We start from the raw sequence: 17,954 nt of genomic DNA, 5'->3' as shown, positions 1-17,954 counted from the left end.
ACCCCTCTGCCGTCGACTCTCGGCTTTGTTTGGTTGCGCGACCAAACTTTACAGAGGAAGTGATTTAGGAGATCCGTCACGTCATCTGCGTGCGTGTGGAAATGGCGGGTCTTGTTCCTGACACCGGGCGGACAAGGGGTGGTTTAGAGGCAAGGCAAGAGACATTTTAATAGTTTGGCAATGTTGGGGACATGATTTATGAATAACCAGACAAGAAAGCAGTGTGAAAGTGAGTGAGAGCAAGCGAGACGAAACAAATTTTCACTTTCCAAACGGAAAAACCAACACACACACACACACACACACACACACACACACACATACTGGAACACGCGGATGGGGAGAAGAGGAAAGATCGCGCACCGAAAAAAAGGGTTTTTGTGGAAACATAAATTCGAGATTCGGGAAGTTTAGCATCCGTTTTGCCCGACGGCGAGGACGACTTTGGGGTTTGTTCCTTCTGGGATTGTCGCTCTCTCTCTTTTTTTTCGGGGTTTCCGGTCGGTTATCGTTGCCATTTGCACTCGCTGTCACGTTTCGCACGGCATATCAATCATTCAATGGAAACAACCGCTACCGACCAGAACGAGTGAAAGAGTGGCTATCGGCGGCTCGAACGCCGTCTGCCGCTTTCCGTAAGAGAGTAATTGCCAATTAAGCAGTCGTAAAACTTATCCAATTTTATTACAGTGCCAGCAACTAGAGTGTATGTAAGGCTTATAAGCTTCCGGACACTCACTCAGAGGGACGGCAAAAACAAACAACAGCCAAGTGGAACACCCGAGCGGAACAAAATTAAATCATAGAAACATTCGCAATTTTGCAGACGAAACTAGTAAAAAGAAAAGCTTGCTGACTCCCCCCCCCCCCTTATTTGCGCCCCGTAATGGATCCATTCAACGCCTGTAAGAGTCATTAAAGTTCCCGAGAGTAGTTGTTTACGGCTTCACAATTGGCTAGTAAAAATTGACCGAGATGCTGACAGGCCAGTAAAGCGAGCAAGCGAGCAGTTACGAAACGTGTGCCAACCGATCTGAATTTCTGCGAATGCTAGCCTTTATCAGATTTGGGCTTTCCTCTTTTATTGGAAACTTTCTCATTGTTATGAGCATTAGGTGTGAGCATAAGTTTAGAAAATGAAAGCTCACTTTAAATTTCAAAATTTTCTACTTAAAATCCTGTCTTCTGTGTTTTGTAAATAGATTTGATTATTTAATTATTTGTATGAATTATCAAAACGGAATTTATTTTATGAGCTTATGAATCGTTAATTTCCCAAAACTTTCTCCATCACCTCATACATCAAAACTGAAAATGCTAATTCGCAACCCAAAATGGTAGAGATCTGTGTAAAAGCGTTCGATCGAAAATAAACCATTCGTCAAATGGTTGATTAATGGTGACCTTTGCACTTCATCCCTTAAACTCCCTGCCCTCGTGTCCCCATCAATCCCACCCTATGCCTCCGAGGTACTATTCTGATAGACCCAAATTGCCAATTTTCCGCCGATACGATGATTGTGGTGCCGGAGAACTTGCGTTTCCCATCGCTTATCCGGTCAGCATTTGGACAACAACATTCGGATGGATCATCGAAATTTTCTGCCGCTTTTCCTCACACACAAACGCGCGCGTAAATCGACGACGTAACACGAAAAATAAACTCCTCCGGAAATGAATAAAAAAAAAACAGGATAAAAGGAACAAATGTGAAACAGGAAAGGCTAGCAAACGGCGGGCCCCCAGCAAACTTCTCGATCCATCAAACACGGATATGTATGTTGCTAGTCTGTTCCTTTTTTGGCTGCCTATTTTTGTTCGTCAATTCGCCCATTCCAGAAGCACACAGAGAATCGGACGGAAAAGTGCGAACGAAGGTGATTTTATCGATGGTTTCTGGTGGGGCATGCGATGTTGTTGTAGTGCCGTACAATAGTCCGACATCAGTACAAAGATCGGCAAACGGTTTACCGATTAGCATCAAACTGTGAACAGCGCCCCCATGAGAGCGTGTTGTGAAGTGTTATGCCAATTAATCACCGTACGGCTTCTTCTTTTTTCACCCACTGCCTCGGCTGGAATCACCTACCAGTGCCATGGAAAGCTCGCTCCGCAATCGATCTCGATCGAGCTGTAGAGAGAAACAAAAGGCGCTGGAAAAAAAAACGCCAAACAATCCAATAAAACTTTATCGCAACATACCTCCAGCGAATAAAACGCCCGAAGCACGTCGCAAATTAACGCCCGAGACGGACGCGTTGGATGAGAATGGCCGAAAAGCGAACTTTTTGATTCTTTCCTCCTCCTTTTACGTCTCGTACTCGGTTGTTTTGTTTTTCAGTTCATTCTGTCCCACATAGCAGGACACAGACACACGGGATACGTCAAGGAAAAAAAATCTGTTTAGGTTGTTTTGTTTCACACTCATTTTGTTTCAACTTTGACGCATTTTCCCACGGTCTCACGGGCAGGATCAGGTTCTCCCCTTTTTCCCTTTTGCGCATACGGTGCAGCTGGTCAACCGAAAATAGCTAATAAATAAATCTACCCAAACAACCGCTCGATCCCGCACCATAAAACACTAAGGCGAAATACACAACAACACCCATACCCGAAGCGAATTGACAGCGCACAGTGGAGCGAAGGAAAGCTAGAAAGTTTTTCCTTGCTCGATTGGATTAAAAAAGAAAAGTTTCTCCCTAAATAGAGCCGTTTACAGTGATTGTAATTGCCCATCTTTTCGCCTTTGGCATCGTTTTACGATCCCCAATGGTGCGGGTATTATTGAATCAAATGAAAAGAGTTGGGAAAAAGGAACAAAAAATATACACACACACACACATTCGCCTCCCGCTACACGGGGTGTTCTGCAAACGATTCTGCGTTTAAAATTGTTTACATTGATCGTTCTTTTTTCTTTTGGTGATGCTGAAGAAGCTGGAGCGCTTCTAAATCATGCAGACAAATGAAACGATTCTTATCGATTCAACCTTATCCCGTCCCGTTCTATGAGATCACAACAGCAACACAATTATATAATCGTGGGAAGGGATTTTGGCAAACGGTTGCGTGCACGATGGAGACGCCTGGTCATTCACTGCATGGAAATGGCTGCGGCATTATCTACAACCTTGCGGACGGGTTTATGATGCGCCGGTAAACCATCTATTCGTCCATCTATCCATCCATTTATCTACGGACCACTGTGTCCACTCATCTCACGGAGGGGTGGGATTTTTCCCCCGCCTTCTGCTACCACAAACAACGGTAATAAAATTGGGGCGACATCTGAACGCAGCCGTTGTTGAATTATTTATGATCGTATCAAAACCCATCTCAGCAAACGGTAAACCGGTGGCATTAGGCCGTTTCTCTCCTCACCTAGCCATGCCAACGCTCTTCCACTCTCCACCCTTCGCTCTAAAGGATGATGGAGCCGACGGTGTAACGAATGGCGATCCTCCATTAACGCTGATGGGCCAATGAGCATACACACAATGAGATATTTTATAATGTGCTTTCTGCACTACAACCACCCCCCAAGCAGAAGATGTCCGGGAGTCCGATGATGTGGGCCATCGAAAAGACACTTTTGATGGTCAATAGCCGGGTCGTCTGGGTGCACAAAAAAAAGGTGTGAGAAAAAAAAAATATATTTTTTTTTTTCCTCAAGGATCATCTAAGACTCTGGCGCGCTGCTTTACGATGAGAAGCGGTCAACAAAATAATGGCACACAATTTATTGCTACTTAAAAGAAAGCGACAACGAGGTGTTACACCAGCGAAGGAAGCATCGGAAAAGTCAAGACCACACCACAACCAAGTGGTCAAGATCAAACAATCGATCTTGCTTAGGGATTAGCGGTAGTGGGCCAAGTGGAGTTTAGAATGGGAAATGTGCGTTTTTCCATTTCACGCACGCATCAGGAGACTCCTCAGAGTGTGCTACTAAAGCGAAAGTTTAACTCAAACTGCGCCATCAACAGAAGGCCAGCCGGCAGTAGTAGTGCCCGAGAAACCAGAGATCGATGGGCGCGAGTAGTCGATAATCATTTGTTTGTTTATTTGCCTACACAGTTGCCCAAGTTCAGTGAACAGAAAAATCCAGTACATCCAGTAACTACCTACGGGACCCGGGCTCGGACTCGGTTAGCGCACATGAAAGACAGAAGCTTCCGAAATGAACGCCAACAACGACACGTCAACAAACAGTGAGGGGGATCGAGTGTGGGGGGGGGGGATGTTTCTTCTTCGATTTTTTTTGCTTTTTACGCTTACGTCGACTCCTTTTGAAAACACTCAACAAGAGTCGGCCATGCAACAAGCGCGGCGTAGCGTCAAACAATTGCCGATGACGCGTGGAAATGCGAGTGAGCGAAAAATGGAAAATATAAAACAATCTGGATGGAAGGATGATGGAAACGCCCCGAGGGAGAAAAGCATGTTGGGTGGAGATTGGTTGCTCTGGTCTGCTTATATATGGTTGTGTGTACAAAAGTGGTACGAAGAAGAATACCGCGATCGTGATCGTGAGTGTCACCCAAGCAGACGATGGCGTTACGTTTTTGTGCGAAAATAAATCATTCCTCCCAGGAGTGGTCAATACACTCCCCCGAGAGGAAACGAGTGAAGGAGCAGGATGCGACGAATTTCTGTCGTTCGTCGGAATAGTAACAGGGTTCGGGAGATAAACGGAAGGGAAGATTTTACGCTGACATTGGAGCAGGTTGTGAAGGTGGCAGTTGTACATCACACATACTCACACACACATATACACACACGCTGTCACGCCGCAACCGAAATGAAGAAAAATGTCCAATGAACAAAAACCTAGTTCAACCAGTGATTGGAGGTGAGGTGGAGGAGCCCTGGGAAGACGAGGGTCCTCGAACCCGAGTGTATTTGGTTTCTTCATCTCAAGTGAACCGTGTTTCGCGTTTTCTTACAGTTCGCACTATCTCCGCCAGAGGGATGGTAAGGGAAGGTGGAGATGCTGGTTGGCTGGGAATGGTGCGCCTTTCTAAATCCGTACACATTCGGCGGTTCGGCGGCACTCCAAAGGCACTTGAACAATAATTTTCACCCTCTCAAAACGGACGAACGACCGCGAACAGCAACATCAGCCGTAGCAGTCTTGACCATATCGGCGAAGATGGCCAATTCTTCCCCTCGAAGCATGCACTCACACTCCCACACAGCCTACCTATATGACGCGTGCGTGTGTGTTTGTTGAACGTGCACACCTGCACCTAATAAAAGGTGCCAACTAAGGGGGGAGGGGGGGGGGAGTGTAAGTAAAAGAAAAACAACTTGGAAAATGCCGGAACAAACACCACCATTTTGTCTTCGCACAGAGTCCATGTACAGAAAAAAGGGATGCAGTTCTTCTGATGGTTTCACTGACTATTTTTTAAACAACTTTTTGCACACAGACACACGTAGCATAAAACCCCCATTTCTGCGAAACATCTTTTAGCACCTTGCCACAACAATATGGTGTTGCCAGCAATAAATTACTTCTTCAAATCGCTTTATCGTTCTGCACTTGAGGAGCAACGGTTAAATGGACCCAAAATAAAAGGACACTTTAGGGCACGCGGACGTGTAACACAACAAAGAGCCACAAATGTAATGATGTGTCTCTGCTAAGCACTGTATCTTTTTCAAGCTGAAGAAGTTAATACTTGTGCGGCGGTGTTTAAAAGAGAGAGAGATAGATAGAGAGAACAGCTGTACATAAAGAAGCGTGTCCTTTTATTGCTTTAAGCTCGACGCTCCCATTGTTATTGTCCCAAGAAGCGAAGCAATGGGACGCGACTAGAATCGGTTGCAAGGAGCAAGGATTTGTTCGTCCAACCAGCACTCCCATTCTTTCCGGCTCCTTCGTTCCCGAGCACTTCACCGCTCACACACTGCACACTGCAGATCGCACATCCTTCAGATTCGTTTTATTCGATTTTCTGTGATTTTTACGCCCACACTTGAGACTTGATACCCAGCCATATACCATACCCCGTTGAAAACTTGACATTCCCTCTAGTGTTTTTGGTCTGGTTGCCTCTGTGGTGCGGTCTGAGGACGAGCACTGGAGAGGGGCAAACCATGTGCTATGGGCATGGCACTAGCAGAACAAGAAACGCCAACGGACAACAGGGGTTGGTGTGAAAATGTACGAGCTCTAGCTCGAAAGCAATCCACTTGATGACTTTGAAATTTATTCATTTATTTTCCTCACCGTACGCTTTTTTCGCGGATTTTATCGTCTGTTTTTGCCTCCTAGCGAGTGTCTTCTGTCTTCTCCTATGCATGTGTGGTGGTGTTTGCATTTGCTAGAATGCGATAGACTAAATCTAAGGGACTTAATCTGTCTGTGTGTTTTCCTCACAGCTTCTTCATGACCAGCAGTCCGTGCTTTAATTTTCCCGCGAGCCACCATAGCTCGCCTCAAGGCGCACAAAAACGGTCTTAAATTTCGGTCGGTCTATTTTATTTTTTTGTAAAGCAACTTTTGCGCTTTTATCTACTCGCACGGTTCTGCCTTTGTCACCATGCTGCTTCAAGAGCCACTTTACTCTATCGTAACCATCTGCCCGATGATCGTCTTCCTCATGCACGCACCGCACACGCATATCTTTCGCCTATCGTATCGCGGAAAACAGTGAGATTTTTTGCCGCCCAATTTTTCTTTTTTGTTTTCACTACTGTCGCCGAATCGCCGCTGCTACTCGAGACCCGTGTTTTCGCAGGCTTGCCGTATTTTTCGGGCGACTATTTTTAAAAAGCACGGCGGGCAGGTTTTGATTTTTATCACTAAAGAATTCCACAAAACCGGCCACCGGGCATCTACCGCGTACCGAAGAGCACCGAAATCACCACAATACTCTCACACACACAATCACAGAACAAAACGCGAAAAAAATGCCGACGTGCCAAGTTGAGGGTAGACAGGATCAATCGTAATACAGAGAGTGCGAATGGCCTCACCGACCTTGTAAACTTGCCTCCTGGTTTCGCACCCTCTGCAAGCATCCAGAAATGGCGCCCAAATATGATCTTACGATCCGGTGATCGTAGTCACAACAATACACAAAGGGCAATCGGTTAAAAAAATGTACATCCTTTATATCCTTGCCAGAAATTCGAATCATAATCAAACACTTTGCAGAGCATGGCGCAATGGTTCAATTGGTGGATTGGTTCAATTCACTGATCGGCACTGATTACAAAACATCCGCGCTCCACATTTTACACAAGACCCACAAGCCACCAGAAAGACAGAGAGAGGGGGAGAGAGAGAGAGAAGGCGACGAAGAAAAAGAAGAAAAAACACTCACAAACACGGACAGCAGCAGTCAGGAAAAAAGGAAAAACACTAAACACACCAATGCACACGATTTCTTCCACGCCAGGTCGTGATGGAACAGATACACAGAACGAGGTATTTTTCTTCGGCGGAAACCGATGACGATTTTTCCGGCCGTTACACACACCGGTTACATAACGGATTATGATAATCCAAGTGACTGATGCACAGGAAGCGAACCGTACAGCACACATGCAGGAACTCTTAGAATTTAGCACACCAATTTGAAGGACTCTTGATTGATTTTCGAGTAGTAGGAATAAAAGCTGCATTTTGCTATCTTTTCCGCATTGAACTTTTATTCAGTTGCGATTTGTAGTATCTTCATCAACTTCACAATACTACTCTTCCATTCATCAGTGTTCGGGGTTTGTTGCATCATTTCAACACCTTCGGCATAGCACATTAGACCACTCTACTAAGCGGCAACACTAATCGATCGATCAATTGAAACGTCATTTCCAATGCGTCACACATCGGTCGTTTGGTGTCAAATGACTGCTGTCAAACAGCTGACAGCTGGACAACAAAGTCACCCCTCGCGGTGCACATAAACACAACAAACGGACGGTGTTTTGTTGGGTTCGGATTGCCGCCCGTTGGACTTGGACTCTCTAGCTCGCTAGCAAGGCTCCAAAGAATATGTTTTTTACCACATTCGGAGTCGATCGACCAGTCCCCGAATTTTGCAACCACAAAACCGACACGCGCTGACACGCTCAATGCAGAACCGCGTCCGGCAGGATACACCATACGCACTGAACTGCCGCCGATCGTGGTTGATCGTGGTTCTCGCCCAGCAAAGCGAACATCTCGATGACGACAGCGGCAGTGCTGGGGAACCGCGCACCGACTAACAAACCCCTAATTTCCTCTTACCCGTCTGCTGATGGTGGCAAGTTTGTTAGACTTTTTTCTGCTGCTTCACAGCTTCACCTCGGTGCATACTTCACCGGGCGGTTCCGTTCGGTGGACCGCTTTCGATGGGGCCAAATACTAAAAATCAAGACCAACCGAAAGTGAGTGGAAGAAAGACAACGGTTCGGTGTACACACTCAGAGCTTCAATCACGCCGTCGTCGTCGTTGTGGTCGTCGTCGACGCCGGTTGGGTTATAATTTTAAAATATCTCGCTCCATCTCGCTCGCCGCACGGACACATTCGTGGCGCGGATCAGCACACGCTGGCTGTAGTCGTCTAGCAGACGTCAATCCGGAGCGTGGAATCGTACCAGAAGCGGTGCACCAGAAGAGGTAAAAACACACCGTAGCGGTGGTCAGTTTTTCCTAACCGGGGGGCGATGGTTTGGGGTCGGTTGGCTGGCATGGTCGAACATCGATCGAAGCGTTGATGGGCGAAGAAAACGGCTTTACTCGCTCTGTTTTACACGATCACGATAGAACCAAGCGCGCACACTTGCACGTTTCATTTCACGAGCATTAAACGCTGCTCTAGCCCTCCTTTTTACGATCATATGATGGTCATTTGTGACGTAGGCCCAGTGCGACATCCTTCGACCGTTGCCGATCATGCGTGCAGCGCTCGCTGTTGGACACGTTGTCCGTGTGAGTGAGATGGAGTCAGTAAACATTGGCGCAGATGGTAAAGCCGGTGACGAGAAGGACCGAAATCTTCTGCCTCGGCTATGGAGAGCTTTGCTCAATTTCTCCAACTAGTTGCGTCACGATGGACATTCGTACATTAAATGAGAACCTCGGCCAGAGAGCGCAACACAGAGCATTGGGAAAATGATCCTCACATTGATGGTTTCTCAACTCCTCTCGCGCACTCTCTTTTGGATTGCAAAACTCTTCTCTCAAAGAAGTCCCCCCGGTTGGAGGACGACTCCTAAGTAAATGTTTACATTTCGGTATGGGCTTAGTAATTGGGATCGCTTGCTAGCGTTGGTATGGAGACGCACGGTTGTTTGTGCGCTCAGTGAACCCAATCGCAGATATTCAATGCTGATTGACATTGTTTGACAGGAGGAGACCTAAGTAACTGTGATGCATTTTAGTAACATCGAGACATGGTGTGAATGGATGCAATATCCAAAAAACGTAACATGGCTTAATGTGAAAACAAAAAAACGTTTCTTTTAAGTGACCCAAAATTTTGAACCATCATTTACACGGTTAGAGTCTTGATTATTTCTCTCCATTGCCACCAGAACATTATGCTCATCATCGTGACGATATCAATCATGGGCCGAAAAGTGGCGTTTATGATGTGCACCACGGCACGAACGTTAGGTTGGAACGATCCTGTGCAACGTAATATGCTCATACATTAGACCAGGCATTATTTTTTTGCTTATGAAGCACTGGTAAAAATAAATCCAATTCTCTCTGGCCATACCACCCGCTGAGGAACAGGGAAAGATGTCAATGATTCGTTCCCCCGGTCCCAGGAAATTAAGCAAAAATATATCTTTCTCTTGCTGATGCTTATGCTCTCGATACGATGCTTTTTCCTCTTTGGTATGGTCAGTTCTTTCGCATCGTTCAGCTTTGTATGTATCTTAAGATCCCGCTGACTAGAATTTGTTGTCATACACGGCGGATCAGACCACTGTCGTTATTCGTTTCGTTTATTTAATGAACAACGCTGGTATACTGGTCGGCAGAGAGTAGACGCATGTAGAGGGATCCCCACAATCGCATTACGGTGTTCGCAGCCGCAAGTTCTTCGTGTTGCTGCCACAAACGTAACGCGTGGGACCTATCATAGCTCATCCCACCGAATAGGTATCCACTTAAATTTATTAGCTCACATTAAGTTTCCAACATCAATAGCAAAATAAAGATTCCTTTTGCTTTAGAGCACTCTCCGTGCCCTTCCTCACTGCGTGCAATCCATCACCAGCAACAGCACACATCAGCTAGAGTTTAGCGCTTGATCGTCACATTGATTTGATGGCGAATTCTCAAACGACGAACCCAACTGTCTTCTAGATTGGTCAGTGCTTGGTCTTTGTGCTTCTATGTAGATGTGTTTTATTTTTACAATTCCTTTAGTCAATCACTAGAATAAAAGAGATACTTATTCTACTTTACTAGACACTTACATCAATATAAAGCTGAAGACTGGTGATTTGCGGACAGGCTGGCAATAACGAGTAAGCAATTGCCGTTAATTAACTGATCATTTAGTAAGTATGTAAAGAAGCTTATTGCAAACAAGGTGCTAATCAAAATGACCAATATTAGAGCTTCGTTATCACCGAATACATTAAACACGAAGCAAAAACCAGCAATTTCTGTCTCTTCCCGATCGTCTCGTGTATTGCGGGTTGCATCCCAACAGGCGTAAAAGTGGTCAACTCTTGTTTGCGCTGTTTCATGCTGTGTGTTTTGTCTTTGTGTTTGTCTGGGTGGTTTTTAAACCTCACTCGCTCACAACCATCATGCTCATCGACAACATCATCATCATCATCATCATGAACATCATGCTCGGTATGCAGAGAAGTCTAACCAGCATTGTTTGGGATGTGCGTTTTCGAGTTTCGTTCCACCATCCAAACGAACTGAACGAACATTGTCATTCGATCGTTGACAGTTTGTTTTTGCTTTTGCTAATAAATTTGTTTACTATGCTCACCTTCGCTTTCCTCTGTGTACGAAATATAGCGTACGTTTCAATTCAAACAGAAAAAAGCACGACGCTAGCATACACAGCAACAAGAAGGGTGAAGGTGTTACCAGCTTCATCAACATTCTGTCTACGAGGGGACTTGTGATCTTTCCGAACCCTCGCACATTTCTATGCGAATGTAGGTGTGTCGTCGGGTTTGTTTGTGTAGCGACGCACGCGTGAAATAACCGTCTAGCCGTGACCGTTGCGGTATCTGTTACTTTTTCAAACTTTTTGTAACCGTGTTGCCCAGCTCCAAAAAGATCCAAACATTGCTAACGATGTGAATAAAATTATACCCAATGCAAGCTTTATCGCTGCAGTGCTCCGACCAGGTAGCCTGGAGCGGGCAAATTTGCGACCGATTCTTTCTGATTAAATCGCGATCAAGGAAGTAGTAGCACAAACTCGGGTCGTTAAGACACCGTAAGAAAACAGCAGGAAAGGAGAAGCAAAAAAAGCACGTCTACAACGGAAGCTAGTGTTGCATCGTTTCAAAAAAAAAAACCTCCCCTCGGATCCACTGAGTCATGGTATAATTTTGAACATTTCACCGACAATTTTGTCACACTGGCGCATATCGTGTCGTCCGTGGTGTGTGAGGATGGTATCATTTGCTCTCGATTAATCTCCTTCTCACTTGCTTGCGTTTCTTGCTTTCCTTCATCTCTGGTCCGTCCTACTCATCTTGTGCCATTACTTTCGCCCGATCATCGTGTTGAATGTCTTCCGACAAGTTTCATCCTGCCTTTCGAAATAAAAAGAGAACTGACATCTCGCATCATCCAAAGCTTCTTGAAAGTCACCTGCTTTCGAGGTACGGTACCGTGGAAAGAGGTTCCCTCTAAGACAGTACACGCCCGAGAATGTGTCGACTTTACAGTCTACCTGATCCACACCCCCAGTATCAACTTGTTTCTGGGCGATTGGGAGATTTCCTTGTTGTGCTTCGGCGACAGTTTCGACGACTAATTTCCGAACACCACCATCATCGGAGCAATGAAGCTTGAATGTCCCCGCGATTAGCTCTGTCAGTTGGAAGCGTTGCTGTTTGCCTCCACACGTCCCACCAGGCGCCCGGTTCGCCTGGAGTCTAAATCTAGCTTCTTGATTTGTTCCCCACCGGTTTGTATGCTAATCTTGCTCTGCCGTTCGTTCCGACACTCGATTCGATTGGGTGCCTCACAAACATCACAGAACGGGTAAGGAATGTAGACGCGCTCACCAGAACGTCGTGCGTGACATGGCGCGTGATTATCATTTAAATGGTGCGCTGACAATTTCTGCTCCAGCGACACAAATCGACACCGACATCGGTGGTATCAGCATACCTGCGTGGTGCGAATGAATGGCTCGATGCGATACAGTTCGTGTGTGTGTGGAGAGTGTGCTAGAAAGGGATTCCATAACCGGAAGATGTTTGATTGAGTGCCGGAGACGCCACACTCTTCATTTTCGGCTACGACGGATTCCGTGCGATGTGAATGGCGGTCGTGCAGAGAAAAGTTAATTAACTTTACCAGGCAACAGCTTGGGAGGAGTCTCGTGCGTGTGTACTATGTCTTCGGGGCAGAATACAAATAAAGCGTATGATGCTTTAATTTTAAACAACGAAAAGACTTGTACGATCTGGCAACTATTGAGTCGCTTCTTCTTCCCGTACGAATTTAGTCGGATTCAACTTAATTTTAGCCAATTTTCTTACGTGTGATCAAGCGATGAGCGTAAACTTGCGAAGTGGAAGAAATTATCTAGTCCCATTCGTGCTGCTTAATTGTACACCGCCGTCAGCATCAGCAGCAGCAGCATACACGAGACCACAGTTTCTTTCACCGTGGCACAAGTTGTCATTAAACAATGAAACCCACAAACTCCAGGAAAGGGGCATCCAAGTAAAGAAATTAACACTTTCTCGCGACGAATCAAAAGCCGAACAAAAATTAAATAAAACAACCATCGCCCAAACACACCTCAAACCCCAAATAACCGTACGCTTCCAGTACACTGACTCTCAGAAGAGCACCTCTCATGGATGCATAAAATAAACACACCGATGATGATGATGTTGTAGGCCGGGCGATGATAGTCATGATGACGGTGATGGGGAAGAAGTCGGTGATAAAAGTCACACGTGTGTGTGTGTGTGTGTGTGTGTGTGTGTGTGTGTGTGTGTGTGTGTGTGTGTGTGTGTGTGTAAGAGGTTGTGGGGTTGTTTCTATTTTCTTCCACCTTGTGTCCCAAGTTTCTGTGACGGAGAAGCTATCAGATCTCGGGTTACCCCTTAAAACCACGAATATAAGGGGTGATATCTTTGGGCGTACCTTACCTTTCCCAGGTGTTTTCGCCGGCAGCGAGAGTTTGCTCGAAGTTTACGCTTGTGAGAAGGGCCAGCTGAAGCTCCCATATCCCCCCGGTTCGAAAAACCGAGCGTGCGTTGACGTTTGGTTTGAACTTTCCTCAACAGTAATGGAGGGCCCATAAAGAGGGTAATCTAAAGCCACGGATATTAGAGTTTGTGGATGTGTGGTTGGAAAAGGTGACAAATTTAACCAGAGTTCTTGCAGGGAATATGGGATGTCAAACTGTATTAGTCCATTTGGGGATGCAATAAATAGATCTCTAAATCGTTGGAATATAGCACAACGATGCAGCAATAGAATTCAACTCTAATGTTTGCAGCTTCAATTAAAAACATTGATTGTTCCTATCATTAAAAAGATCACTCATTAGCAGGCAGCACTCAACGAGCATCTAACCATACAGCTGAGATACGAGTGGAGTCAAGCCGCGTGCTGCGTAGCTAACAGAGGAACCAATTATACCACGTTGATATCATCATCTGGTCGGTGGTCCAACGTCCAACGCTTGCCGCCAGCAATCCGAACCGGTTTAATGGCGAAGCACTATAGCCTACGGGCGGAAGTTGAAGTAATCCGTCGCATTCCACTCAGGTGGACGCCTAATGTCAGTGTCAAGTGAGTCATCGCACCGTTGTTGTGCCGTGTCACGAACAATCGCTTGCAAATGAAGTTTTGCGCCCTATTGAAGAGCAATAATCGGTGACGCGGGAGTATTTCGCTGGAACACACGCATGACACACGCTGCGAGTGTCGCGTGTGCGAGATGACTCCGGACATTGGACAAAACCATATCCGTTCCTAATACCACCGAGTGGCCCACCATCATCCGGTGGTTACTTTGCGTCATTTGTCGGAGATTTTCGACACTTTGACAAACATTGGCTCACCGACAAAACGATTGGTGGTTGGGGTGGGCCTTTTTTTCTTCTGTCCGCTTGGTGGAAAATCACCATTGTAAACATTTCTCCTCATCAACCGCCGGCAGAAGAGAAACGGTGGTATGGGGCTTTAAATAAATATTTTAGCCCATAGCCGCCCGCAGCAGATTTGGCGCATCTCCCCTCTCTAAATTTTGGGGCGCACTCGCCTAGTACGGTTGGTGGCTATTTAGCGCGATTTATTTACTGTGACCGGGACGGCAGAATTAATTAAACTAAAGCCGATTGTCGGTCAACTGTGGCTACTGATTTTGTTAACAGCGTACAGTTAGTGGCATAAATCTAAGGCCAGAGAAAGCTAGACAGCTTTGCTTTTCTTTTTCTCTTTTAGAGTTTCCCTAACACGAAGCTAGTTCTCACGCGTGCCACGCGTGTATTTTGACAGATAAGAGAGATAAGACATTATTCCTGAGGTGTAATAAAGCGCCCTTCTACTTTAAGAAGTCATGCGCGGTTTGAAATAGGTGAGCATGGGTCAATGAACTGCTGCACAAGAGTATGTCGACGACCCTTCCTTCGTTAAACTTACTGCGTAGCACAGAACACACGTGTGAATACTAATCAGCATTAGAATTTTAAAAGTTCCAATTCCCGATCAAGCTACCAATATATTCCTGATTGCACGTGAGATTTTTTTTTCCTACTGATACATATTTTGTTTTTAAGAGATTTATTCCATCAATCGTAAAATGTCGTGTTCCACAGCTACCATTCCTCTACCATTTGCTATGACTCACCTTTTTGTTGGTCTTAAAAACACAGCACTTGAAGACATCGCTGCTACCGTCGCGGGCAATATAGCTGAAGATCTTCAGGTCGTTACTATCGTGCGAAACGTAGAATATCCGGTAGATGGGATGGCTGAGCAGTTCTATCTCCAGTGGGTCATTCCATTGGTGTTGCTTTTTCTGCAAACGAGAGCAAAGCACCGGTCCATTGGCCGGTGATTGCGTACACGTACAATACATCAAAAAGCGAACAAACTTGACAGAACTTCACGTTTGATAAGCGGAGATGAACGATGATGATGATGGGCAGACGGTTTTGCTGCTGGGTTTCTTGGATGGGTGGGATTGCGATTGCCTTACCTTTCGTCTTTTCCGCTTCAGACACACGCGCACACCTTCCACCGAAATGCTGACGGTGACCTTCTTTTTCTTGCTGTTTTGTACCTTACACTCGTACTGGCATGGCAAAGGAAAAATGAAAGGAAAAGGCGGAAGCGTTAGATTGAATTCTATTTCCAATAAATGGAAGCTTTTGATTCGGTGCACGTAGTCCCGAAACAATTTCGCTCGCCTGCACAAACGTACCCGTATCCTTCGCATAGCTTGTACAATTTCCGTTCGATTGCTGGGCCTCGGTACGACCTGCCATCCGATCAGCTGGGGACGAAACATGGGGGAGAAAAAATTATAAAATTAATCATACCGTGCAACCTTTCGGGGACTTTCGAGGAATACGTAGGGGCAACCAGAGGATGGGAAGGTGAAAGAATCTAAACAAATTGCAATCGAATGTATCTCCGGTGCAGTGTTGTAGGGTGGGCAATAGGCGCACTATTGCAGAACCAATCGTCATCATCAACAACAGTGCAGTGCAGCTGCAGGGCAACACAATCTTCTCGGACATTCCAACCCCGAAACGCTATTCAATCGATGCATTTCACCCAGAGGGTTCCCCCTCACAAATGAGGACACGAAAGGAAGAAAAAGGTTATTAACCTCGTCGCCTTTACCTACGCTTCGGTACGGTACGGTGTGCGGTGTGTGACCAATCAGGCGTGGTACTCTCGTCCTTAATTTCTTCCTCTCTAACATTATGCTGTGCTACTACCGTGATGGGAAAATGTTTGGCACCAGCTGGATACAAAACATGGTACATTCCTTACATTCGCAACAGTGCATACCTGTTCGATGAATCAGTTGCTGCTGCACCGGTGAGAAACACCTGGTGACTCAGGTAGGACACTGGGAGATCGATGAATCATTTCGGTAGGATTCCATAGATCAATTGAATGGTACAGCAAATTCGACACACACACTAATCCGCATGCAATCATTAACTATGATGAAAACTAGGTCTTCAGAAACTGGCACTGATTGTGCATTACTCTGTGCCCAGGGGTAAAACCTTGTGCGTCTGTCACGCTATAAACAAACTGATGCCGGACATAGGGTATCGAATATTGCAAACGTTTTGTTTACACCGGACTGTCAATCAGCTTCCAAACGGTGAAATTAGTTCATGAAGTTCCAGAAAGTCCAGAACAGAAAAAAAAGAAATTGTTTTTGAATTGATGGTGTGTATGGGACTAAAGATAGTCCAGGTAACTTGCCACAGTGTTTTCCCAACGAATCCAATAAGGAAACAAGATAACTAAAACCATTTCTAATCAAAGTTTGGTCAGAGAGAGAGAGAGAGAGAGAGAGAGAGAGAGAGAGAGAGAACCCCATTTCTGGAACGACCCTATCTGCTCCGTTCCCGGATTGATAGCATTCGGTTCCAATTTTCTCTCGATTCCGTCTAGTCCCCTCCCGCCCCCATTTTTGTGTTGTATGCGCGTAGAGGTTAGGGCCTCGCCATTTACCGGTCGTCACTGAACCATAACAAACAGAGGACGGAAAAGAGCAGAAGGTATAAAAAAGGGATTGAAAACCGAAAATGCACCCACGCCTAACGTCCGGCAGCTGCTGTTATGGCGCATGGCGCTGGCGTGATGTCTGACCGCCTCGTTGTTTCGTTGGTAAGGGTAAAGGAGGAGAAAACTATTATTGTTCGCGTATGGAGCTCTGATACTGGTTGTGGTAGTGTCTGTTTCTTCTTCTGTGATGCATGTCGGACGCTGACCCTGTATCAACCGCACCGACAATCAACATCTCCGTAGGGAGAGGGATCGAATCAGATCAATCGATCAGATCGCATCAGATCGGGTGATGTTGAAAAACTTTCGATTCTATCCCCAGTCTCGAACAGTGATCAATCGTTCACACATACGCACGCTGCTGCTGCTGTCCAACAATGGGGGAGCTGATGGTGAAGGTGGTGAGAGTGGATAAGCTCATAAAACCCTAATGACGCTAACTCTTCCCTCCACTACCACAGAGTTAGCGGTATCTTTCGGGAAACAATTCCCCAAAACGGCCCCAAACTGGCCCCCCAAAACGGTTTCATTAATAATCACTTCTTGCCCTTTCTTGCCGCGTTACATGGCGCTACTAGTGGCATTTGTCTGTCTGAGCTCTAGCGGTGCAGTGTGGCCTGCCACCCGGCACCAGTCTTTCACCAAGAACTAGTCAACGGTGACGGTGAGCAATTGCGGAGTGAAATGCGTTCTGGGCCATTTTTTTTTCTTTCTTACATCTTTTTTAAATCCGTACAAGCTCGTTTGCTGTGTTTATTTCTTCACTAGCGTTTTCATAACATGTTTAAAATTAGACTTACATACGCAATGGTAGCCGCGCTTTCCCGCAGCGATACGGTGCGGTGCGATTCCATGCGTTTTGTGTGCCTTCGCTCTCCGGGTGCGTGTGCCCTGGACACGCCGCGGTATGCGTGTATCAACCACGCAAAGACAGCTGTTTTGGAGGCCTTCGCGTTCGCTCTAGGTACTAGGTTACCTTTAAACGTACGCCGCCAACCGTCCCGGCCGGTGTGCGGA

General features: G+C 46.0%; 1 protein-coding gene across 2 annotated transcripts in view; it reads right to left on the bottom strand.

Annotated features, from left to right (window-relative positions):
• LOC126561414 (capon-like protein) overlaps positions 1 to 17,954 on the bottom strand; it is a 54,763-nt gene that overhangs the window by 21,090 nt on the left and 15,719 nt on the right. For both annotated transcript variants that reach the window (XM_050217546.1, XM_050217545.1), the window contains exons 2-4: positions 15,607 to 15,678; positions 15,382 to 15,477; positions 15,031 to 15,201 (exon numbers count right to left, since the gene is read on the bottom strand). In XM_050217546.1, coding sequence (XP_050073503.1) covers positions 15,031 to 15,201; positions 15,382 to 15,477; positions 15,607 to 15,678 — 339 coding nt within the window. The remainder of the gene's footprint in view (positions 1 to 15,030; positions 15,202 to 15,381; positions 15,478 to 15,606; positions 15,679 to 17,954) is intronic.

This window comes from Anopheles maculipalpis, chromosome 3RL, assembly GCF_943734695.1.
Source record: "Anopheles maculipalpis chromosome 3RL, idAnoMacuDA_375_x, whole genome shotgun sequence".
NCBI lineage: Eukaryota > Metazoa > Arthropoda > Insecta > Diptera > Culicidae > Anopheles > Anopheles maculipalpis.
Note: the sequence above shows the minus strand (reverse complement) of the source record. Positions and strands in the feature narration are given on the sequence as shown.